At 33.6% G+C, this 25,686-nt stretch overlaps 1 protein-coding gene across 1 annotated transcript in view; it reads left to right on the forward strand.

The window, feature by feature from the left end:
• Positions 1–1,814: 1,814 nt before the first annotated feature.
• TMX4 (thioredoxin related transmembrane protein 4) overlaps positions 1,815–25,686 on the forward strand; it is a 106,037-nt gene continuing 82,165 nt past the window's right edge. The window contains exon 1 of the mRNA XM_051975945.1: positions 1,815–6,488. Coding sequence (XP_051831905.1) covers positions 6,295–6,488 — 194 coding nt within the window. The 5' untranslated portion in view covers positions 1,815–6,294. The remainder of the gene's footprint in view (positions 6,489–25,686) is intronic.

The following is a 25,686-nucleotide window of genomic DNA, read 5'->3' on the forward strand; positions in this document are numbered from 1 at the left end:
TCTTACGTATGTGGAAATGGATGTCAATAGGATTCATACAAAACAGACTTCCTGAAAAGGTGTTTACTACTGTTGAAGTGGATGAAAACATGTCTCAGACATATCAGAAAGGAAATTAGCAATACTGGGGAATCACATGGTTCAAATATATGAAAAAATGATACTAGCAATGGTAAAATTGAATACCTACAAGGCTAACATTTAAAAGCAAGTGAGTAGACCTATAAACTTGATGTGACTATGGTTCAGATGTGTAAAAGTAGTGGCGAATTAGCTACTAATATCCCATAGACATTTCAAAGAAATTGATTAGTCCTGCTAAACTAGATTATAAATGGTTCACAAATGCAAAGAAGAAAATTAATCGTGTAAGAATTTCACTGCAACTTGAATGAGAAATAACAAGTATATCAGAAGAGACTAATTTTTTTTTTTTTTTTTAACAATAGAAGCTAACATTACCCTTAGCACAGGAGTCTTATAGTGCAGGCATATTGTCATAACAAACTTCAAAACATAGCAGCTCAGGAGACTTCAGAATTAATAATTACAGTTACAACTTAAAGAGGAACAGATTAAGAAACATAGTTTCAACATATTTTAGAAAGACAAATAGTATTGCAAGTGGATAGTAACATGACTCAATAGCACAGCAAGCAATAACTCAATCCTGATGAACTAGATGTGAACAAAGTATAGATGCATCACAAGAAACAAATGGTACCAATTTCACTAACCAATCTCAAACACAGACAAATGAACTAGATTCTCACATACCTCCAAAGTATACCTAGGATACTAATACTGATATAACTAAGCAACAATGTGACAGGTCTAACAGAATGTCTGCTAACTGTACAGGATATCATTGTGACTCATGCTTATCAGAAAATGAAACTAATTGTAAAAGATTTGGTCAATGACAGGATTGACACATACGATAAAAATTAACTGGACGTCAACAGGGCTTACTTAGTCTTACTAGAGGAGTTTCATTACTTAGAAACTGATGCCTTAATATTACTCAAATATATACATGAAAAGACTAACAGTGATACAATGGGACTTAACATACGTCAAGAAACATGATTTCAACACACTTCTGATACAAAGAGGCTAGAAGTATAGCTTGACTTGACTCAGACATGCATGTTCAGGAATCTACCAGTGTCAGAAATAAGAGTTAACTTGTCATTATACAAAGCTGATGAATAGCTTATAACAAAGCCATTATTAGCCAGGTAGGAATACAAAGACTACCTTGGCCCAGTTTATGGGAAATAACTGAAAATGGCTAAGGACATTCTAGAAGATATTAAAGGAGATGGTAGTTATGTATAGTTGACCAGTTGTCAATTCTGAAATATAAAGGTTTCACCCATCAAGTTTTCCAGTATAGTCAGGACAACCAATTGTTAAAAAGACAGATATGTCAAATAAAGTAAAAATTGAAAATGAAGTAGGGCCGACATTCAAAGAGGGTTGGATGAAAGAAAATACAGAATGGAGTCTCTCTCCATGCTTAGAATGACCAAAACTCCATTCTACTAGTAATGAACAAGAAGGGAGGATTAATTAGCTGATGAGCAAAACAAAATAAATGAAAAGAATCATTGGGAAGACAGTAAGCAGGCAAAAGTAGCTAAGGGAAAAAGCAGTTATCCAAGTTGCCCAACTTCATTCCAATTAGTCAATCAACTATCATTTATTGACCTTCTATTATGTGCCAGGCAAATGAGTCTCAATACCTTCCTAAATTCAGCAGGCAGATTACTACCAGATGTGGACTTTGCCATACCAAGCTCTCTCCTTGTTGGAATCTTTACAAACTGCTAACTCATTAGAGCTGATAGATTATTGATCTGATCTTACAAGAAGATGTTTTGGGCCAGAACCTGAAACAAGGTACTAAGTAGAACTAATTGATACAATGCTTGTGTTCACACCTTTACTCATTGGAGTTCACAAGTATGGGAGATTCACAAAGTAAACTTTGTAATTTTGTGAATTCACACCTCCCTTGAAGTTCTTACCACCAGAGAGCACTCTGGGAAGAAACCCATAATCTCTCTCTCTCTCGTATCCCACAATCCCTCTCTCTCAAAGGAGCATAAATAGAGCTTCAATGGGCCAATCAAGAAAGTTTTCAGAGGAAGAAGCTACGAGTAGAGAGTTCAGCTGAAGATTGAGAAGGCTTTCTCAAAGGCAAGACAGATTCAACTTGGTGCTGGCTCTGGAGGCTGAAGAAAGCAGAGGCAGAAGCAAAGGACAAAGCAGCAAGAGCTCTTGGAACTAAGCAGAGAGGCAGGCCTCTAAGCTAACTGGGCTATATTGGAGACAATAAAAGATCTAAACTTTTATCACCTGGCTGCATTTGGGGTAATTATTGATCTGAACTGATACTAAGGCTGCCTCCAGAAAATCTCCCCTGAGAAACCTACCTTCTCCCAGAGAGAACCTTATTATATTATTTTAAAGAAGAAAAAGAACACCACATCTCCTGAATTCCAATCCTGGTTTAGCTTTTGTTTTGATTTTCAGTAATACTTCCAAGTTATATTGCCAACAATGAAATGTAATTAGATCAGGTCAAATGGTATAATTTTTGAAATTTTTATTATGTAATGCCAGATTGCTTTCTAAAAAAGTTTCTACAAGTTTATGATTCTACTGGCAGTGGATGAGTGTATTTTTTCTTTTATACCCTTAGCAGTTTTACCTCAATGAAGGTCTTCAAAGGCTAGAATACCATTTACCAGAATGGATTATTTTTTTATAGATTGCATTAGTTAATTCCTTATATCATTTAAATTCTATGATTCATTTTTTTAAAGTACTTGTGGCCATTTGCTGAGTATGAAGCGGTATTTTAAAACTGTTTTACTTATTTTTGTTAATGATGTATTTCAAATATGTTTTCTTTAAAGGGTTAATGGAAACCCTTTAAAATTGTTTCTTGCAATATGGATATATAATTCCTACTAACATTACCAATTCTTCATCTTGTCAAATTTTAAATGTGACTTGAAGTATTTTTTAATTTTACTTCCAAAAATTTTACAGAAAATTTTTAAAATTTTCAGTCAAGTATATCAGTATTTTACTAATAATTTCCTTTTTGTTGAATAAAAGTATTGTTTTCATTGCATAACAGAAAAGCATTACTCCATTTCAATGTTTAAGAATCTCATGGAGCTAAAAGTCATTACATTGTATAAGATGCAGGTCTAAACCCTTTTCCTACATTACTCTTAATTTCCCCAAGTACGTTTGTTAAATGATGAATTCTTTTCCCTAGATTTTTAAGACTTTCTACAGATTTATCAAATACTAACCTTTCATGAACATTTTATTGTCCATTTGGTGTTTGCTGATTTAATTTTCCATTTTGTCTCTGGAACCAGAGAGCTTTAAAAATTACTTTATATTTTAAAAATCTAGGAATTATAAGGAATATAAGGCTACTTTATTCTCTTAAGTGTCCTCCTAATTTATGGTTTTCTACTATTTCTCCATATATATTTTCATATGATTTTATCTAATTTCATAAAGGTCACCAACATTTTTAGTTAAAATTACAATTTAATTAATGGTATGTTGCTATCTTTATGTTATTAAATCCATTCACTATTGATGGATGCCCCTCTAGTCAAGACTGCACTATTATCCCCTAGTGAAAAATTCTCCTGTCTCTATGCCTTTGCATAAAAATGCTCTGCTTTTTGACCTTTATTTCTCATGTTAGCTTCCATTAAAGGTTAGCTCAATTGCACTTTTATACAAATATCTTCCTATTTCCCCATTTGTAAGTACTCTCCTCAGAAATGACTAACTGAAAATTTGTGAAGATGTAAAATCCTCACATTAAGATGAGAAGGAACAATTTTTACTTTTGTATTCCTAATCTCTGACCCAATGTCTTGCATAAAACATGTTTTTTTTGGGGGGCGATTCAGTACTTTTTCTTTATTTTTTAATTTTTTTTTTATTATAACTCTTTATATACAAAACATATGCATGGGCAATTTTTCAACATTGACTCTTGCAAAACCTTCTGTTCCTACTTTTCCCCTCCTTTCTCCCACCCCCTCCCCAAACTGGCAAGTAGTCCCATACATGTTAAATATGTTAAAGTATATGTTAAATATATGTATACATATTTATACAGTTATCTAGTTGCACAGGAAAGATCAAATTTAGGAAGAAGGTAAAACTAACCTGAGAAGAAAAAAACAAAAATGCAAGCAAACATTAACAGAAAGAGTTGAAATGTTATGTTGTGGTTCATATTCATTTCCCAGTGTTCTTTCTCTGGGTGTAACTGGTTCTGTTCATTACAGATTAATTAGAACTGATTTGGATCCTTTTATTGTTGGAGAGCCACATCCATCAGAATTGATCATCATGTAGTATTGTTGTTGAAGTGTATAATGATCTCCTGGTTCTACTCATTTCACTTAGCACCAGTTCATCAAGCCTCTCTGTATTCATCCTGGTCATTTCTTATAGAAAAATAATATTCCATAACATTCATATATCACGATTTATTCAGCCATTCTCCAATTGATGGGCATCCCTTCAATATCCAGTTTCTAGCCACTACAAAAAGGGCTGCCACATTTTTGCACATATGGGTCCCTTTCTTCCTTTAAGATCTCTTTGGGATATAATCCCAGTAGTAACACTGCTGGATCACAGGGTATGCACAGTTTGATAATGTTTTGAGTACAGTTCCAAATTGCTTTCCAGAATAGTTGCACAGAACACTTTAAAAAGTGTTTGCTGAATTGTACAGAAAGGACAGTAAGAGAAGACCTAACTGGCTTCAAATATCTGAAAAGAAAACTTGGGTAAGACAGGGTGAATTGTTCTTACTTTAGAGGACAGAACTGAAGTGGAAGTTACATGGAAGCAAATTTATCAAGGCTTTAAAATTAAGTTAATAGATCATTGTCTCAAATAGGGAACATCCTTTTCAAACCTGGTTGTATTCAAGTAGAGAATGGTTCAAATTAATATTATAAAAGGGATTCCAAGAAAGGTCAGGCAGCTATATACTAAATAATCTCAGAAGTCCTCTTTTACAATATGTTTTCATTGAATGATTTTTAGATTCCCAAAATGCCTATCTTAGTTACTAAAAGTCCTATTTACAGACACTAATTTCTAACTCCTACTTTGACTGTAGAACCCATTAACTTTTCAGTTTGCACCACTGAGGCAACCAGATTAGAATCCCAATTCTGATATTTACCAGTTATATAATGAAGTCATGTGATCTTTTTCAATTCTTCTCTCCATCTGTGAAATATTGATAATTCTACGGGCAAAAAGCTTTGTAAATTTTCAAACATAACCTAATTTTTTTCCTCTTATCTTTGCTTACAGCAGCTAGTACCATGCTAGGTGAGGTAGTAGGTTATCTATTTAAGTACCCCATAAATTCTTAAGGCAATATATACGTTAAATCCACGAATAAAAATGTCATATCAAAGATCAATCTATTTAACTCCTAATACAATTGCATTTCTTTTAAAATAACATCTCATCTTTTTTTTTTTTCATTGACAGCATTTTTTCTTAGCCTTATGAATCATGATAGCCAGATTTTTAAAATATTAAATATAAACTATTTTAATTTTCCCTCTAGCAATTAATGCCCAAAATTTATCTTAAAGCAACATGAAAATCTACCACAGGTAGCTGTTTTTGCTTGCCAGTTCTGTCTCTAAGGTTGGCAGGGAGCAATTTTTTAATTGAATATTTTTTCCCTTTCTCTCCCAAGGGCTGAAACAAAAAATCCCCACACCATTCCTGCTCTGCGGTGCCACCTTGGAAGCTTCCCTTTTAATAAAAGCACGTTGGCTCATCGGTTTATTTTCGGCTGTGGCAACCATGAAAAGGAGGGGAGGAAAGGGTGCTCGTTGCCACGACAACCACCCCAAACCCAAAAGCAAGTGAAAAAGGAAAAGGCGAGGAAAGACCTCTAGGCTGAGAGAATGGAGACCAGGGGCTAGAGAGAGGGGGATGGCAGGGGCTTTCCTGACTTTCCTTCAGGTTTCATCTGCCCAAAGACCCAACCTGGGGGGACCCTCCACTCAGGTTAAGAGGCTGAGGAATTGGGGAATCTCTCCAGACCACCTTAAAAAAAGAAACGGAGAAAAAGGTGGGGGCCTGAGGTGGTGAGCGGGGGGAGGGAAAAAAAAACCCGAGCCCGCCCCCCTCCCCGCCGCAGAGCCAGCCTCCGCTTCACTTCCTGACTTTCAAAGCTTGTCTTCTCTCCTGCCTTTCAACATGGCGGGCCCAAGCGCCAAGGAAGCCCGGAGGCCTGGAGCCCCAAGCTTCTTGGCCGCTACAGTGGCCGTGACGATGGCGATGGTTGGGCCCCCTTCGGCAGCGGCGGCAGGGCAGGAGGAGTCGAGCCGGGTACGAGCCATGACCTCCTCCAACTGGACCCTGGTGCTTGAGGGGGAGTGGATGCTGAAATTGTAAGTCACCCCCCACCCCCACTCTCACCCCCGCCCCCGCCTTCTCTCCTACCCTGGCTGCTGCTGCTCTCCAGCCGCTAAGAGGGCGGGGTCGCCTTCCCGGCTCTCTAAAATCCCCGCCCTACACTAGAGAATCCCCCCTCCCTCCTGTAGATCGCTTCCCCCAAACCCGCAATGCGCTTTACTTGCGGCTCTCACGCTTCGCCTCTGAGCGCGGAGTCGGGGCGCATGCGCCTTTTGAGAGCTCGCATCGGACGAGCCCCCCCATAACCTCCTCTCTGGGGAGGCAGAGTGTAATCCCCTCTGCTGAGTTCCCTTTTGGAGGGAAAAGGAGACGTTTCCTGAACAAAAAGGGAGAATGAAAGCTCCTGGGAAAAGAGCTTGTCTAGCGACGGGGGGACGGGGATTTCTATGTGTTTTAGAATGGGTTTAGGGGAAGATAGGATTTGTAGGGAAGCTTAAGGTTTTGATAAACTGGAGAGGAGATCAAATAGCCAAAAAGGTTTTGGGGGTGGGGGAGTGGGTTTTCTTGGAGGAGATGAAAAAAAGGGTTCATTTAAAATGTCTTTAAAATTTTTTTCTTGTTGTTGTTTTTACATTTTAGGGCTAGGAGGAAGGGGTTGGGACAACAATGTTAAGGTTTGTTGCTCAGATGAGCCTAACCTATCTCCCAGGGTTAAGGCTAAGTCTCTCCCCAAAGGTTCACATTTTCCTGTAGAATCGTTAGGGTAGCATGGAAAGAGCCCTAGATTGGGAGTCGTTTGGAGATTGAGTCGTGATCTCTCTGGAATTCAATTTTTCTTTTTCATTTAGAATTGAACTTTATTGCTTCTGGTGTCTCTTCCAGCACTGAATCTGTGATCTTTCACTTTCCTGGGAAGGAATTCAAAAAGGGGAATGAGAGGCAGTTGAGGAAGGATTTTTGTAGCAACATGTGTGCTTTGTATTAGGTGCCCTTGGTGCACTTGATAAAACACTGATTTGGGGTTTCTTCAGCTGTAAAAAGATAGAAATTTCTGTTAATTATCTCATAAATTTCTTGTTATGAAAATGCTTTTTAACCTTACAGAATCATTATACAGGTGATCTTTGTAGCATTCTCACTTACTGTCTTACAGGACTTGGGTAAATCACTTCCTTTGGACTCAATTTGCTCCTTTATAAAATGAAACTAGTTGATTTTAAGGGCCATTTCAGACCTTGATCCAAGTGTGAACATATGTTGAAAAAAAAGACTAAACCTTGGTATTTGAAGATCTTACCTTAGGTAACGGAAAGAGAAAAAACATACATCAAAATATAACACAAGCATGTAAACATGTTACATTGAATAATATTTGTTGTCAGATGTTTCTAATATAGATTTACCTGGATAATATGATACTAAGCAAAGCATTAAAATGCTTAAGATTTCTGATATTATACATATTGCTGGTAATACTATACACACACACACACACACACACACACACACACACACATATACACACACACACAAGCACCTAATAAATATAAATTTTATTGATTGTACCACATGGACTTGTAGGAAAAGAGGATCTTGGTGAGTCTTTGAAATGTTGATAGCTGGTGGTTGTGGTGTTTGTTTGTTTTTTTTTTTCCAATGAGAATATTTCCTGAAGAAGATATAATTTGATAAAATTTTCTGGGGGATCTTGAGGAAGACTGGTAATTTAGATAATGTGAACTAAAAGAATCTTTCTATTTGAGGTAATGAATGACCTAGCACAAGGCAAAGTTGAGTGTTCATAGATATATCAAAGGCTTTGTGAATCTCTGTTGGCCAAAGGGGACAGGAAGGAATGAGAAATGTCAGATGAGGAAGACTAATGAAAGGTTAAATGTAACATGTCCTATTCATAACTTGGTAATTGATTTGAAGATGAAGATGATTTAAAAAAAAATTTCTGATTGGCATAGCATTCCACAATAGCAGTTGGTCTTCAGCTTTGTAAGAGTTGTAATAGCTCCATTTAGTCTTGTTTAGTGAAAGCTGTTGATAATGCCACTTATTTTACTTTATCTTTTTAAAATTTTATCTTTTAAAATCTTTATTTAAGAATTAATTCTTTCTGATTTGATTTTAGCTATATGTTTCTTAAAATGCCTTTGAATTATAATTACAGATCTTCATAGTCCTGAAACAAAGGAAAAAGAATTGGAAAATATGAGTTAGGGTAAATTTGTCTATAATAAAACCCCTTTTTGGTATACTTAATAATGTATAGTAACCAAAACACTAACAACTTTAACATTTGACCCTATGAGTTTTTAATATTTATAAATATTTATCTATGTTATCACTATGTGTGTACCCATCAGCCCAACTATCTATTCTTTCTCTTTATTACTTTAATATATTTTCCTCATAAATCCTTTGTGCCCTACCCTACCCACTGGACTTAACTTTTTTCCATTTTCAGCAATTTTTGGATGTCAAAAATATAAATATGTTATGTTCACCATTTTCTTCCACTCACATGCCATGACCCAAATCATCTTGATTTTAAGTACCAGCAAGGTTTTCTTCCCCTCAGCTGCTCTCCATTATGCCATGTAGGGCAAAGGAGGTTAAGGAGAGAGCAGTGTAAATATGGAACAGAAGAGACCCCAGGACAGAGCTTGAAGTAATGTCTTCATTTAGAAGTAGGACAAGAATGGTGCTTTAGTAATGGTCAAGGAGGAATAGCCAGAGAAGCATGAAAATCAAACCTAAGCAATGTCATGAAAAAACTAGAGAAGTATCCATCCAAACTCCAGAATCACTCTGAGAATTTAAAAAGAATAAGGACTAAGAAAAGGCCATCTAGTTTAGCAAATAAATAATTATTGATACTTTCAGAAAATTTAATTTCAGTTGAATTATAAGGACCATAGGGTTTAAATCTAGAATGGAACAGTCATATGTGAGCTAGAGGAAAACAAATGAAATTCATTTATTTTTTTCTTTTTTCTTTTTTTTCTTTTTTCCCCCATAGGAGCTTGACTCTGAAAAGGACAATATGACAGTACCCTAGGCTTAGTAATTGTAAATGAAGTTGTTGCTTTATTTTGTTTGCTTGTTAATGAGAGAGATCCGAATATGTTTATGTAATGTGAGGTCAGAGCCAGTAGACTGGCAGAATAAATATAAATATAAATAGGAATGCTGAAAAGCATGATGGTTAGACTTCAGGATTATAGACCTTTATATCAGTTATCTTATCATTCAGTATATCAAGAATCAATGCTCAATCAATGTCTTCATTTCTGCTTATCAATAAAGAGGAAAAAAAAAATACATATACCTACATATTTATGAAATCTGAAAAAAGTTCAGATTATGTTAAGACTTCCCAGTATTCCATCATTTTAAATCCTTAGAATTAATTTCAACATGAAGCTACTGTTAAGGTGTTCACAATGAAATTGGTGGCAAAACTTTTTAGAGCAAGCACACATCCCTACTATAGACACTGATAAAAATAATATAGTCAGTGTTAGAGGTACCTTTTTTCCCCCGTTATAGTAAGTCAAGAATTCTTATTTTGTAAAGCATGCATTACATGAGCATTAATATCACAGTTCTTTATCTTTTGGTGGTATTGATGATAGGTTTTCAAAGGCCAATCCAGACTTCGGTGGGGCCTATGAAGCCAAAAAGCTTTCAGGTACAGGCACAAAAACAAATTTCAGAGAGGCATATCCCTAGTGGGATGACCACCAGAGTCTGCAAAAGTGGTGAGATCTATTCTCATGTGGGGGTAATTACTCTGATAGAATCATAGTTCTTTTGAAATATTGAAGCACATAACTATCATAAGTGAATCAATTAAATATTTTTTGAATCATAGCTGGCTTTCAGCATGGGTTTAAGTTTTCTCATAAATATGTACAAGTTGCCATAGTGCTCTAGTTATAATCACCTTCTACCCATGCAATTAGTCCTAATAAAGATGAGGAACTTGAACGCAAGTGCAATTTATTTAGGATCTAGGTTTTAAGCTTTTGCTTTTGGAATTTCAGGGTGTGGATTGACAGGAAAAACTTAAAATTTACTTTGTGTAAATTAGCAGACGAGGCCAATATTATGTCCTTGGAGAGAAAATATGTGTCCTATTTTAGACTTGCCTTTTTTTTTTGCCTACAGAAGAGGAGATGATTTGTTTTGAATATTCAGTATTTTTGAGATTCATGGAATATCCAGTAGACCATAACTGTAGAGTTCACTTCCTATTTAGGAAAATTAGAGATCTAAAACTGCATTAAGTTAAGTGAAGCCTAATGCCTGGAACTGACATAAACTTTAACAATAATAATTTTATAGAAGTTAAGCATTCTATCAAGTACCAGTTGAAAAACAGTTTTTATTCAGTGCTTATACACTGAAGTCATTCTGGAATTTTATTTTGTATTCTACACTTGTATATGCTTAATGAAAGAAAAGGCAGGAAATGAATCATTCTCTCTTGTATCAATATTTTTTATGTTTCCTGGGGAAATATTCTTTAATGCTTAAAATAATACCATTAAATATGGGGAATAATTAGCTCTAAATGTGATTTTAATCATGGCAAATAAGTTCAAATTTTTAATTATATTTGAAACTTTGTAGTTTTTCTTTCAAGTGTACTTCAGAGCCACTGAATTTTGATAAATAATTATTAGAAAACTTCTTTAGTCTTCCATCTCACATGCCTTGACTTGATTAGAGATGAACCTAATGTTTTTTTGGTTACTTTGCTTTAATCTATGTTTTTCCTTTACAAAAGACAGCTATAGGTAATAAAAATAGGACTGTCAGTGGGCTATAAAACAATATTATAGTGTGTGAGTTTGCATTTGGGGCTCATGAAGTAATTTTAGTAAAAATGTTTATGAATACTAAGAAAAAAATAATGGTCCCTACCTTCTCCTAAAATATCCTTTTTCATTAAAAAAAATGTCAAATGCAATTAGTGATTGTCACCACCAGTAAGTTAATTGATTCTTAGGAAATTCAGTATAATTGACAGTTCTTGATATAATGTAATAGGAATAGTTTCTGAAAAAACTCATCTTTTTTTAAAAAATATTTTTCTATCTAATATCAGTCAATATTGTTGGCCATACTTTTGAATTTCTTAAAAGAAATGTCTTTTAAAAAATTATTAAAGAGAAAAGTCAATAAAAAAGCAATATATTCATAATATGTTAATATCATTCTCTATTGTATTTTGCAGCTTCTCTTTTCTTTTTTATTTTATTGCAATTTGTTATTATTTTATTAATGCACAGGATTTTCCAAAAGTCTTATTATAACTTGAAAGTTTTTAAAATAGTATTCTATTTCATTCTTTTAAAATCCAGATCTTTCTATATTCTTTAAATTTACCAACTCATCATTTACTATAACAGCAGAAATATTCGAATCTTACACTATCTAGTTATTATTCATGTTGTTAATCTAATGATGTTAATGTTGCTAATAAAACAATAATAATTAATATGACTGGCAAATAGTGTAGTTTCCCTATTTTTTCTCTTTTGAATGACCCTATTTTAACTTAATTCTGAGATCAATGATTATTCTCCCTGTTTTTTTTTTTCTAATAAATTTTACTCCTGCTCATTACTATTATGTTTCTGTGTATCTTGTTTTCTGTCCCTGCTAATTCTTCTACTTTACTTCTGCCTCCTACTTTTTCTTGCTATGACTTAAATTCCCCTTTCCCCTTACTCTTCCCCAGATTACTTTCTTAATCTTATCCTCTTTTTTTCTTTTATCCTTTCCTTCTCTCTCTCCATTCCTGTTACTCTACCCATCTTTGTTTTCTAATTTTTTTTCTCCCTTCCCCCACCCTCTCCCCTTGACAGTAATTGAACCAATATATGGTAATTCCTCTATACATATTTCCACAAATATCATGCAGCACGAGAAAAATCAGATCAAAAAGGAAAAAAAAATGAGAAAGAAAAAAAATGCAAGCAAACAACAACAAAAAGAATGAAAATACTATGTTGTGTTGCATATCAGTTCCTACTGTCCTCTCTCTGGGTGCAGATAACTTTCTTCATCACAAGACAATTGGAACTGGCCTAGATCATCTCATTGTTGACAAAAGCCATGTTCATTAGAATTGATCATCATATAATCTTGCTGTTGCCATGTACAGTAATGTCCTGGTTCTGCTCATTTCACTTAGCATTATAAGTCTCTCCAGGCCTCTCTGAAATCATCCTGTTGGTCATTTATTATAGAATAATAATATTCCATAACATTCTTATACCATGACTTAATCAGCCAATCTCCAATTGATGGGCATCCACTCAGTTTCCAGTTTCTTGCCTCTACAGAAGAGGGCTGCCACAAACACCCTTGCACATGTGGGTCCCTTTACCTCTTTTAAGATCTCTTTGGGATATAAGCCCATTAGGAACACTGCTGGATCAAAGGGTTTGCACAGCTTGATAGCCCTTTGGGCATAATTCCAAATTGCTCTTAAGAATGGTTGAATCAGTTCACAACTCCACCAACAATGTATTAGTGTTCCAGTTTTCTCAACATTCCCTTCAACATTCATCATTATCTTTTCCTCTTAGCCAATCTGAGAGGTATGTAATGGTACCTCAAAGTTGTCTTAAATTGCATTTCTCTGATCAATAGTGATTTAGAGCACCTTTTCACATGAGTAGAAATGGTTTTAATTTCTTAATGTGAAAATTGACTGTTCATGTACTTTGACCATTTATCAAATGGAGAATAAAATAGCCAGATTTTAAAGAATCATCTCTTTAGCCCATAGTATTATTAGTAACTAATGTAAAAATGAGATAGTGGCATAAAACTATTTCCTTTTCTCATTCTTCATTTTCTTTCATTGTCATTCTTTTGACTATCTTTCTGATAACTAACAATATCTTGACAGTACCTGTTTAGTCTCATTGCTTTAAGTCATCATAGGATGCCTTTATTTGCCTACATTTAAGGACACTGGATTGATTCACTTTCCTTGTTTTAGGGACTTATACAGCTCCAATAACTTGACATAAAGCTATTATTTGTTATTAATAGGTATTGGTGGACAATAGATAAAAATGAAATACAATATACGTTTAACATATATAGCCTGGGTGCTTGAAAGGAGTGAGATGAGTTCTCTCTACTCACTTCTAAGTAGATATTAGAGGTGAAAACCTGTCAGTGACAGTCTAAATATACCTGAAGAATGAACTGTAGTCTACATATTCTTATGACCTGATCAGTTGAAAATGAAAAAATCTAGGCTTTTGACACTATATAATCTCAGCATTAGTTCTGAGGAAATTGTTTAGAAAAAGGTAAATGTGCCCCTTCCAATTAGGAAAGCTATGGAGTCTGCTTCTCTTGGCAGTGAAAATGAAAAGGAATATTCAGTTCTTATGTGTATTGAAGAGGAAATATATATTGTAGAATCCATCTAATTCTTTCCTGCATTTTATCTCATGTGATAAAGTTTCTTACAAAGAAATGTCATTAAAGTCTACTCCCTTTGTTGACAGAGGTATATGTAACCATTCCATTATTGCCTTGAACATGTCTCAAGAACACCCTTGTGTTTTATAAAGTGGCTCAACATCATCACTTTCTATCCTTCAAACATTCCATTTCAAAAGCAGAATCTTTTTTAGCCCTGCCACCATTTTTGCCATGAGTTTTCAGCATTGCCAACTGTGACTCTTCCTTGGCATTTTACAGATAACCCTGTACTGTTATAAAATAACAGATTCTATCTCACAGTTTACAACTTTTTTTTTTTTTTTGATACAAATGTTCTATCAAAAGCCATGTTTAGAAAAAGGAAGAATTGCCCTGCAACTTCAGCTGAGCTTGTTTAGTGACTATGGGTTTTGTTTTGTTTGTTTCATCATAGAAAAATAGAGCATTTCTCAAAATCATTGCAGTAATGACTCTGAATGATATAATCAAACTAAATTCCAAGGGAAAATTGTTTGCCTTAGATATCTTTCATCAGCTTTTTAAAGGATGAGAGATTGGAGGAGAAAAATGTATTTGAAAAGATCAGTCAAGTTGCTACTGAGATAGAAAAAGAAAAATCTGTTATGGAATAGAAGCATTTGATTTGGACTTTCTTGGGGAAATATATTAATCTAGATTTAAATAATTTAATTCCTCCATTTTTTTCAAAATTTGTCTAATAAAAATAAAAGTATTTCATGAGCTATATAAATGTTACATTTCAGTCAAAATTTTAAATACCTTTAAGTATATTTAAATCTGTCAAAAAGTTTTAGACTGAATATAAATATTTTCAAACACTAAGGTTAAACAGAAACAGGTTGAAAGTATGATTATAGAATTTTTTTAATGGTAAAAATTAGGCTAAAAACACTTAGGAACCACAGTAGATTGAACTTGTTTACTCTTTTAGCAGCACAAAAAAAGCATTTTGAATTTCAGTACAAATTCAGCCCAACCTTCTATATCTTTTAATCATCAACAAATAATATATATGAAAATAATTATCTTTCTAAAAATATTGATGACTGAGCACTGGTTCTTTATGTGGCTTTTGAAAAAAAAAAGGATTACTTTAAAAGACAAAGACAGAAATATGTCCAAAAGATCAATAGATTATCAGCATAAGTCATGAGTTCTATCTCCTGCATGAAACATTTCCCAAATCTTCCAACTACAAATGATGTCTCCCACTCATCTTAAATTATATTGTATTTTTAAATATCATTTTGCATTCTGACCTTTAACACTAAAGGAACTTTCCATATACAGAACACAAAAGGGGAGTCTATGAAACCTTGAATACTGCTTTATGAAAAAAAAAGTACATAAAATTTTGTTCTTTGCCTTGAAAACTGTCCTGCTTGTCCATCCTCTCTATCTGGACTTCCTTCTGTTCTCTTTTATGCATTTTAAAAATGTTACAGTGGCCCACTCTATTGTATTACAATTATATGTCATAATTTGCTTAGTCTTTTCCCAAATTTCTAAGAATTACTTTAATGCACTTAATCTTGTAGATGCCAGCTCCTTAGTATTTTTTTTTTCCTTTTCAGTTATCATTTTCAGAAACAAGAAGTTTGTTTTGTTTATGGTTGTTCCTCCCATAGTATTATTCTTTCTGTTAACCATTCCCAGCAGCTACATCTGTTTCCCTGTTGAGTTTTTTTTTTAAATGCACGTGCATATGTATTCATTTTAAGTAAGAGTAAAGTTCATCTGATGATAGCATCCCACACATCCTATATGTCCCCATTGCTTCATATTTGTATTTTCTCCACACTAATTATGAGAACTAGAAAGTTGCTCTAACTCCTTCCTCCCTTTTATACTGTTATTCCTCTTTTTATCTTCCTTTCTTTTTCTCTTTTAAAAACCTGAAAAATACAACCAGTTTTCCTGCCTTTCCCCAAGTGTCTCTTGCTTTTCTTTTTTTATTATAAAGCATTTAAATTTCAAAACATATGCATACTTTTCAACATTCATCCTTGTGTTCCAATTTCTCTCCTTTCTCCTACTCCCTTCTCTATATGGCAAGTAGTACAGTATATGTTAAACACGTGTAATTCTTCTATACATATTTCCACAAGTATTAGACTGCATAAGAAAAATCATATCAAAAAGAAAAAAAAATTAGAAAAAAAACAAAATGAAAGCAACAACAACAAAAAGTGAAAATACTATGTTGTGATCCACATTCAGTCCCCACAAACCTTTCTTTGAATGCAGATGTCTCTCTCCCTTAAAAGACCATTGGAACTTGCCTGAATCACTTCACTGTTGAAAAGAGCCCTATCCATCAGAATTGATCATTGTGTAATCTTCTTGGTGGGTACAATGTTCTCTTGGTTCTACTCACTTCACTTAATATCAGTTCATGTAAGTCTGTCCAGACCTTTCTAAAATCATCCTGCTGATTGTTTCTTATAGAACAATAGTATCCCATAATATTCATAAATTGTAACTTATTCAGCCATTCTCCAACTGATGCATATCTACTCAGTTTCCAATTCCTTGCCACTAAAAAAGCTATTACAAATATTTTTCATATGGGAGTCCTTTCCTCTTTTTTATGGTCTCTCTGGGATACAGATCAAAAAATATGCACAATTTGATAGCCCTTTGGGCATAGTTCCATATTGCTCTCCAGAATGATTTGATTAGTTTACTATTCCACCAGTAATGTGAGTGTTCCAGTTTTCCCACATCCCCTCTAACATTCATCATTATCTTTTTCTGTCATCTTAGCCAATCTGAGAGGTGTGTAGTGGTACCTTAGAATTGTCTTAATTTGCATTTCTTTTATCAGTAATGATTTAGATCATTTTTTTATGTGACTAGAAATGGTTTTAATTTCTTCATCTGAAAATTGTTCATATCCTTTGACTATTTATCAATTGGAGAGCAGTTTATATTCTTATGAATTTGATTCAATTCTTTATATATTTTAGAAATGAGGGCTTTATCAGGACCCTTAGATATAATTTTCCCCTTGGTTTTCTGCTTTACTTCTAGTCTTGTCAGTATTGGTTTTGTTTGTACAAAACTTTTTTAACTTAATATAATCAAAATTATTCATTTTGCAATCCAGAATGTACTCTAGTTTTTCTTTGGCCATAAATTCCTTTCTTCTCCACAGATCTGAGAGGTAGACTATTCTTTGTTTTTCTAATTTGCTTACAGTATCACTTTTTATGTCTAAATTAAGAACACATTTCATTCTTATTTTGGTTTAGGGTATTAAGAGTGGATCAATGCCTAGTTTCTGCCATATTAATTTCCAATTTTCCTAGCACTTTTTTTTTGTCAAATAATGAGTTCTTATCCTAGAAGCTGGGGTTTTTGGGTTTTTCAAACACTAGATTATTAAAGTCATTGACAATTGTATCTTATGAACCTGATCTACTCCACTCATTAACTACTCTATTTCTTAGCCAGTACCAAATGGTTTTGATGATTGCTGCTTTATTATATAGTATTATGTTTGGTACAGTTAGGCCACCTTCCTTTGTAGTTTTTTTCATTAATTCCTTTGAAATTCTTGAACTTTTGTTCTAGATGAACTTTGTTATTATTTTTTCTAGCTCTGTAAAATAATTTCTTGGGAATTTGATTGGTATGGCACTGAATGAGTAGATTAATTTAAATAGAATTGTCATTTTTATTATATTAGCTCAACTTACCCATGAGCACTTGATATTCTTTTAATTTATTAGATCTGACTTTATTTGTGTAGAAAGTCTTTTGTAATTGTGTTCATATAGTTCCTCACTTTGTCTTGGCAAGTCAATTCCCAAATTGTTGTGACCAGCACAACTCAAATGGGCTAAGTTGAAAATAAGGAGCCGGGGTTGCTGATAATTCAACAGAGCCATTTAATGTGAGAGTTCATGTTGTTTATATATCTTAAAACAATGTTACTATGAAAAACATTGTTCTGTAATCAATCCTGATTTAACTCTTTGAAGCATGTTGTTATTTATAAGGACTCAGTCTTATTTAAAATTCACAGTGCCCCAGTAATTGTGCTAGGATCTTTTGTTTTCTCATGATTTCAAGCTTAAATGCACTCTTGGTTAATCTTAGGAGGAGGGAAACATCCCAGTTAACTGAAATTTCTAATTTCCTGGGAGTTCTCTATTTCTCCCCCCTTTTTTGTTTATTGAGATGCTCTCAAATCTTAAAGTCTGAGATCTTGCCTGTGGACATTCTCTGCAATCCTTTTAATTATGGTCAGAAAATAGCTTATCAGAATAGGTCCACAGACACAGAAACATATAAGCAAAATTATAGCAAATGCTATGAGAATAATTTCATGTCCAATGGCACTGAATATTCCTTGTGCTTTTGATCTAATCAGCAATTGTTTGGGTGGTCTGGTCAGGTTCTAGATTTTCATGTGATTCTTTATCTAACATATCAGCAATTTTTTGAAGATCTTCAATATCCATTGTAACACTTGAATTTCCCCATAATCCATTAAGGTAATTTCTAAATTTATCCCATTCCCACTCTGATTCTTTGTATTGCTTATTAACCATACAGAAACTAGTGAATCTATAGTCACAAACTAATCTTTGTCTAATCCTTAATATTTCCTATTTCAAGGACATCATTCCTTACTTGATTTTTAGTTTCATAAAACTCCTTATTAATTTTATTCTGTATAGGAAACCCTTTAGAGATGTTTACAGTAAGTTCATGCAAATAATTAGCTTGAGCTACTTGATTTTGAACAGTGGTTACAGACATAGCAATCAAGGCACTGAAAACTAAAATAGAAATTAATGCAATTATACCAAAAACAACACATGAAATACATCTTTTCTTTCTACTTTTGCTGAGTAAATTTTCAATGTTCTCCAAGAATAGTTTGCTTAAATGTGAGACCAATTATCGTTCTGTATAAATAACATATTAAATGAAGGCTTCATGATAAACACAGTACTGATATTAACCTTATTTCCTATGCATTAGAAACCTTGCATTCTCTGCAAATAACATTATGAACCCCTACCTTTTTTATTGTCCTTGGACAATTTCTTCTCACATGAAAGCGTAATCAATCCCCAGACATGCCTGCACAGTAGCATTATATGATATATTCTTATTTCTGTTCTGAAAATATCCCTCAATAGGAGCGGATGGTAATGTGATTTTTCTAAACCTGATCATTCCCCTTTTGATTATATCCCCACCAATTCAGTTGGGATATCCTCCATGCATATGATGATTACGAGAGTCCTTAGGCCCGGACATATAAGTCTGATTCCAAATTGTGTGACAAAGTCTTTGCTCTGTTCTGCATTCCAGAAAAGGAGGATCAGCTTCTTCAGAGTCCCATAAGTCCTAATCTGAACAAAGTGATATATGAATTCACTAATTGGGAATTGTTTCACAGTTCTCTCCCAATATACCAATAATAATGGTTGTTAGATTGAGGAAATGTATGGTTTGTGGCACTATGGACTTAAAGCCTTTTTTTTTTTTTTTTTGCAAGATTGGAGGGTTGCAACATTCTTAGTAGTTAAAGGCCTATGAAAAAGATCATATCTATAATGAAAAAGCTCAAAACAGAGAAAGAAAATTATAGATCAATTTCCCTAATGAATATTGATGCAAAAATCTTAAAATATTAGCAAAGTGATTACAGCAAGTTATCATCAGGATAATACACATGATTAAGTAGGATTTATATCAGGAATATAGGGCTGATTCAATATTAGGAAAACTATTAGCATAATTGACTATATCAACAACCAAACTAACAGAAATCATATGATTATTTCAATAGATGCAGAAAAAGCATTTGACAAAACCCAACACTCATTCCTATTAAAAACACTAGAGAATATAGGAGTAAATGAAGTTTCCTTAAAATGATCAGTCGCATCTATTTAATACCATCAGCAAGCATCATATGTAATGAGAATAAACTAGAACCATCCCCAGTAAGCTCAGGGGTGAAACAAAGTTGCCCACTATCACCATTACTATTCAATAATGTATTAGAAATATTAACACTAGCAATAAGAGAAGAAAAAGAAAATAGAATTAGAGTAGGTAATGAGGAAACCAAATTATCATTCTTTCCAGATGATATGATGGTATATTTAGAAAATCCTAGAGAATTAACTAAAAAGCTACTACAAACAATTCACAGCTTTAGCAAAGTTGCAGGACAGAAAATAAATCCACAGAAATCATCATTTCCATGTTACTTACAAAGTTCAGCAGCAAGAGATAAGAAGAGAAATAACTGTAGATAATATAAAATATTTGGTATAGAGAACTCCCAGGAAGCTGGAAACTAAAGTAACTGGGATGTTCTCCTCCTCCTAAGATTAATGAAGAGTACATTTTAGCTTGAAATCATGAGAAAACAAAGTCCTGGCACAATATCCTGAGGCATTGTGAACTTTAAGTAATATTAAGTCCCTAGAAACAAACAACATGCTTCAGAGAGTTAGATCACAGAAAACAGAAATTAGAGTTGGTTACAGAACAATGTATTGTTAAAAAAAAAAAAAAAAAAAAGCATTTTTTTCTTAGCCATTATTCCCCTTTTTAACATGATTAACTGTAAATTATGTAATTTCTAATTAATTTTTGGTCAATTTTTCCATGATCCTTTATTAATGTAAATTTATTGCATCATGATCTGAAAAAAGTACTTACCATTTCTGCTTTTCTGCATTTGATTTTGAGATTTCTGTACCCTCATACATGGTCACTTGTTGTATAGATTCCATGTACTGCCCAGAAAAAAGCATATTCCTTTCTGTCTCCATTCAGTTTTCTCCAAAGGTCTATCATACATAATTTTTCTAAAATTCTTTTTATCTCCTTAACTTCTTTCTTGAGTATTTTGTGGTTTGATTTATCTAATTCTGATAGAGGGATGTTGAGATCCCTCACTGGTATAGTTTTGCTGGCCGTTTCTTCTTATAGTTGTCTTAATTTCTCCTTTAGGAACCTGGATGCTATACCACTTGGTGCATACATGTTTAGTATTGATATTACATCATTATCTATGGTACCCTTTAGCAAGATATAATTATCTTCATTATCTCTTTTAATTAGTTCTATTTTTTGCTTTTGCTTGATCTGAGATCAGGATCACTACTCCTGCTTTTTTTAAATTTTAGCTGAAGCATAATAGATTCTGCTCCAGCCTTTTACTTTTACTCTATATTTATCATGCTGTTTTATATGTGTTTCTTGCAAACCTCATATTGGAGGATTCTGGCTTTTAATCCATCCTGCTATACGATTCACTTTTATGGCAGAGTTCATCCCATTCACATTTCACAGTTAATTACTTACTTTATATTTTCCTCCATCTTATTTTTCCTAAATTATACTTTTCTCTTTCCTTTTCCCCTTTCCCTCCTCACCAGTGTTTTGCTTTTGACCACTACTTCTTTCAGTCTGCCTTCCCCTTTTACAGCTCCTCCCCCTTTCTTATCCCTTTTCTCTACCACTTATATTCTCCCTTATATTCCCTCCTCCTTTCTTTTTCCTTTCTCATCCTACTTCCCTGTAAGATGAGACAAGTTTACATATTAACTCAATATGTCCGATATTCTTTCTTTGAGCCAAGTATAATGAGATTAAGGTTTACACAATGCTCATTCCCCTCCCTTCTTTCCCTTAACTATAACAGGTCTTTTTTTTTTGATCTTCATGTGATGAAATTTACCTCATTTTATTTCTTCTTCCTTTTTATCCCAGTATAATCCCTTTTCCATCCCTAGTTTCTTTTTTTTTTGTATTATTATAGTAAAGTCAAATTATATCTGCTCCCTCTAAGTTTACCCCTAACAAAGAAACAGTTCTCAAGAGTTAAAACATATCATCTTTCCATATAAGGATACAAGCATTTTAACATTTATAGAGCATAGTTTTTTTCCTCCCTTTTTTACCTCTTATGCTTTTGTTGAGTTCTGTATTTTAAGATCAGATTTTCTGTTCAACATGTTTAACATGTATAGGACTGCTTGCCATCTGGGGAAGGGAGTAGAGGGAAGGAGAGGAAAAGTTGGAACAGAAGTGAGTGCAAGGGATAATGTTATAAAAAATTACCTAGGCATGGGTTCTGTCAATAAAAAGTTATAATTATTTAAAAAAAAGAAAAAAGGAAAAAAAAAGATTTTCTATTTAACTATGGTCTTTTTTATCTAAAATAGTGGAAAATCCCTTATTTCAATAAATGTCTATTTTTTCCCTGCTGAAAGATAATGCTTAGTTTTGCTGGATAGTTGGTTCTTGGCTGCAGTCCAAATTCCTTTGCCCTTTGGTAAATCATATTTCAGGCCCTTCAGCCTTTTAACATGGAAGCTGATAAGTCCTGGGTAATCCTGATTGTGGCCCCTCTATATTTGAATTTCTTTCTGGCTGCTTACATTTTCTTCTTGATCTGATAATTCTGGAATTTAGCTACAATATTCTTTGAAGTCTTCATTTTAAGGTCTTTTTTAGGGATTGATCAGTGGATTCATTCACTGGCTATTTTACCCTTTAGTTTGAACATATCAGGGTAGTCATTGATGATTTCTTGAAAGATGCTGTCTAGGCTCTTTTTTTTTTTTTTTTTTTTTAAATCATGGTTTTCTGGGATTCCAATTCTTAGATTGTCTCTCCTGGATCTATTTTCCAGGTCAGTTGTTTTTCTGATGAGGTAGTTTACATTTTCTTCTCTCTCTCTCTCTCTCTGTCTCTCTCTCTCTCTCTCTCTCTCTCTCTTTTGTTTTGATTTTGTTTGATTCTTGATGTCTCATTGAGTCATTCACTTGCATTTGTTGAATTCTAATTTTTGGTACATTGTTTTCTTCAGTTAGTTTTTTAAAATCTCCTTTTGAATTTGGCCAATTGAACTTTTAAATAAGTTGTTCTGTTCATTGGATTTTTTTTTTTATTTCACAAATTCTGTTTTTCAAGGAGTTGTTTTATTTTTCCTTTTATAAAACTATTTTTTAAGGAGTGATTTTCTTCAGACAATTTTTATATTTCCTTTTTCAGGGTTCTCATTTCCTTTCCCTATTTTCTTCTAACTCTAAGATCCTTTTTGAATTCTTCCAAGAGAGCTTTGTGAGATGGAGACTAAAATATATTATCCTTTGAGGCTTCATTGGGAGTTATTTTGCCTTTAGTGTTCTCAAGGTTTGAGGTCTGTTCTTCCCTGTCCCCAAAAATGCTATCTATGGTCAGAGTTCCTTTTACTTTTTTATTCCTTTTTAAAGGTTGAAGGCTGCTCTTAGGAAAAAGAGGAAATTGTTCTAAGCTTCCTCTACAGGTGACAGCAGCTGCTGGCAGCTTCCTTCTCATATTGGGTGGGCATAGCTAAGTCTTGCTTGTTATGTTGGGATTCAGGGGCTCACTATTTGTCCTTTGTATTTTTGATGGAGATTTTACAACTAGCTTGCTGACCCACTGGCTTCTGAACCAGAATAGAGTAGAAAATGCTGCTGTATTTTGACTAAAAGCCAGTAGATTCATCCAGCACAGGGAAGACTCTTTACCTTGGGTCTCCTTGCACTGGCCTGAGCTTCTCTCCTTCCTCTCTCCCCCTCCAGCCTGATTGAGACAGATCTTTTCTGAATGACCTTTTCTTCAAAAATACCTTCTGCTGGAAAATTTGTTTTACTCCAAGTATTTGTGGGTTCTATACTCTAAAACCAATTCAGAGGCTTAATCTGGTGTCAACCTGAGGGAAGCTGGGAGCTCAAAGACCTGTCTATTCTGTACCATCTTTCTTGACGTTTTTTCATTTTTTTCTTTCTCTTTTCCTAGGAAGAATGAAAATCCTTTCAAATTATAATACTTTGAGTTACCCTGTTGAGAGGTAGTTTGTATAGTCAAATAATACAAAGTATTTTACTTTGACATTTGAATGGTACTTGTGTACTAGACTTTGCACAGATCACAAATTTTAATTGTATTTGTAGATAATGACCTGATGGTGGTGTTTGGCCATAAATACTGTTACAGATTTTGATCAGCTGTCTTTTTGTTTTTCATTTCTTGTCATCTGTCATGATAGATTTCCTCCTCTCTGTTCTGTTCTTTATACTTTGCTTGACTTTCCTTCTAATTCCTTTTTTCTTCTTTTATTTAAATAATTATGTTCTCCCCTCACCTCCATTTTTCTTGACATCCCTTAACCTTTTGAAAATCCCTTTGTTTTTTATTATTTCCTTCAAGGAACTAAGCTATTTAGAATTTAGAGCAATCTTTTTTATACCTAATTGACTTTTTTTTGTTATTGGGGATATTTTGGCAAAATTTGTAGTTTTCTCTTTGAGGAAATATTGTTCCAACATCATTATCCATTTAATGTTAGTCCTTTTTAACATGGTTAATATGGCAACAAGTACACATATGTTATATATCAACTCTTAAACAGGTCTCATACTTAAACTATTGCTTAATAAATTCACAATTTTTTTTTTTTTTTATATTGAGGCTTCTCTTTTCCAATTACCTAAGACACAATAAGAAACACTTCTAGTCACATATTCTTCTGGTTTCAATAAATAGCATCAGATTCTTTTTGATTTAGCATAGTAAATACACTGAAACATATAAAAAAGGGAACAAATTTTCACATGCTACAGAGAAGGAGAATAGTTATCATTTTAACCAAATGCTATGTTTAAATATTTAATGACATTGGCTTAGACATTTAAAGAACATTTATTCTAAGTTATAAGTAAATGTCATGGTTCAGGAGAAATTAAGAGAACTATTTTTCTTTTTCTTTCTTTCTTTCATTTTATTATTATAGCTTTTTATTTACAAAAAGATAAGCTTGGGTAATTTTTCAACATTGACCCTTGTAAAATTTTCTGTTCCAACTTTTCCTCTCCTTTCCCCAACCTCCTCCCCCAGATGGCAGGTAGTCCAATACATGTTAAATATGTTAAAGTATATGTTAAAGACAATACATGTATACATATTTATACAGTTATCTTGCTGCACAAGAAAAATCAGATCTAGAAAGAAAATTAAAAAAAAACTGAGAAGGAAAACAAAAATGCAAGCAAACAATAACAGAAGAGTGGAAATTCTATGTTGTGGTCCACACTCATTTCCTACAGTTCTCTCTCAGGTATAGTTGATTTTCTTCATTACTGAACAATTGGAGCTGGTTTGAATTATCTCATTAATTAACAGACATTTTAAAGAAGAACACTAATGAAGCAGATAATATGGAATAATTAAAAAAAATTAAATTGATATAATAAAGGATAAGTTTTTGCTTTTTGGAAGATTTGCTTATGTATAATAAATCCTTCCCTGATGTTGTTACCTGGGTAAAACTTACTCTGCTGTGATAAGATTATTTTCAGAAATAGATTTTGAGGAGGAAGGCAAGAAGATAACCAATAATTTAAACTTCTCACCATATGCTAGGGTAGTTACAAATTGGAATCCTTACTAACTGCTAACTAATTAGAGTTGATCTAATCTTACAAGAAGATGTTTTGGCCAGAACCTGAAACAAGGTACTAAGTAGAACTAATTAAGACAAGGCTTGTGTTCCCACCTTTACTCATTGGAGTCCACAAGTATGCTAGCTTCACAAAGTACACTTTCTAACTTCAAGGGAGTCCACACCTCCCTTAAAGCTCTTTGGGCTAGAGAGCACTATAGCCCTTGATCTTCTATCAGCTTAAGCAGGCTTTCTATAGCACCACTCCT

The sequence above is a fragment of the Antechinus flavipes genome, chromosome 2 (assembly GCF_016432865.1).
Source record: "Antechinus flavipes isolate AdamAnt ecotype Samford, QLD, Australia chromosome 2, AdamAnt_v2, whole genome shotgun sequence".
Taxonomy (NCBI): domain Eukaryota; kingdom Metazoa; phylum Chordata; class Mammalia; order Dasyuromorphia; family Dasyuridae; genus Antechinus; species Antechinus flavipes.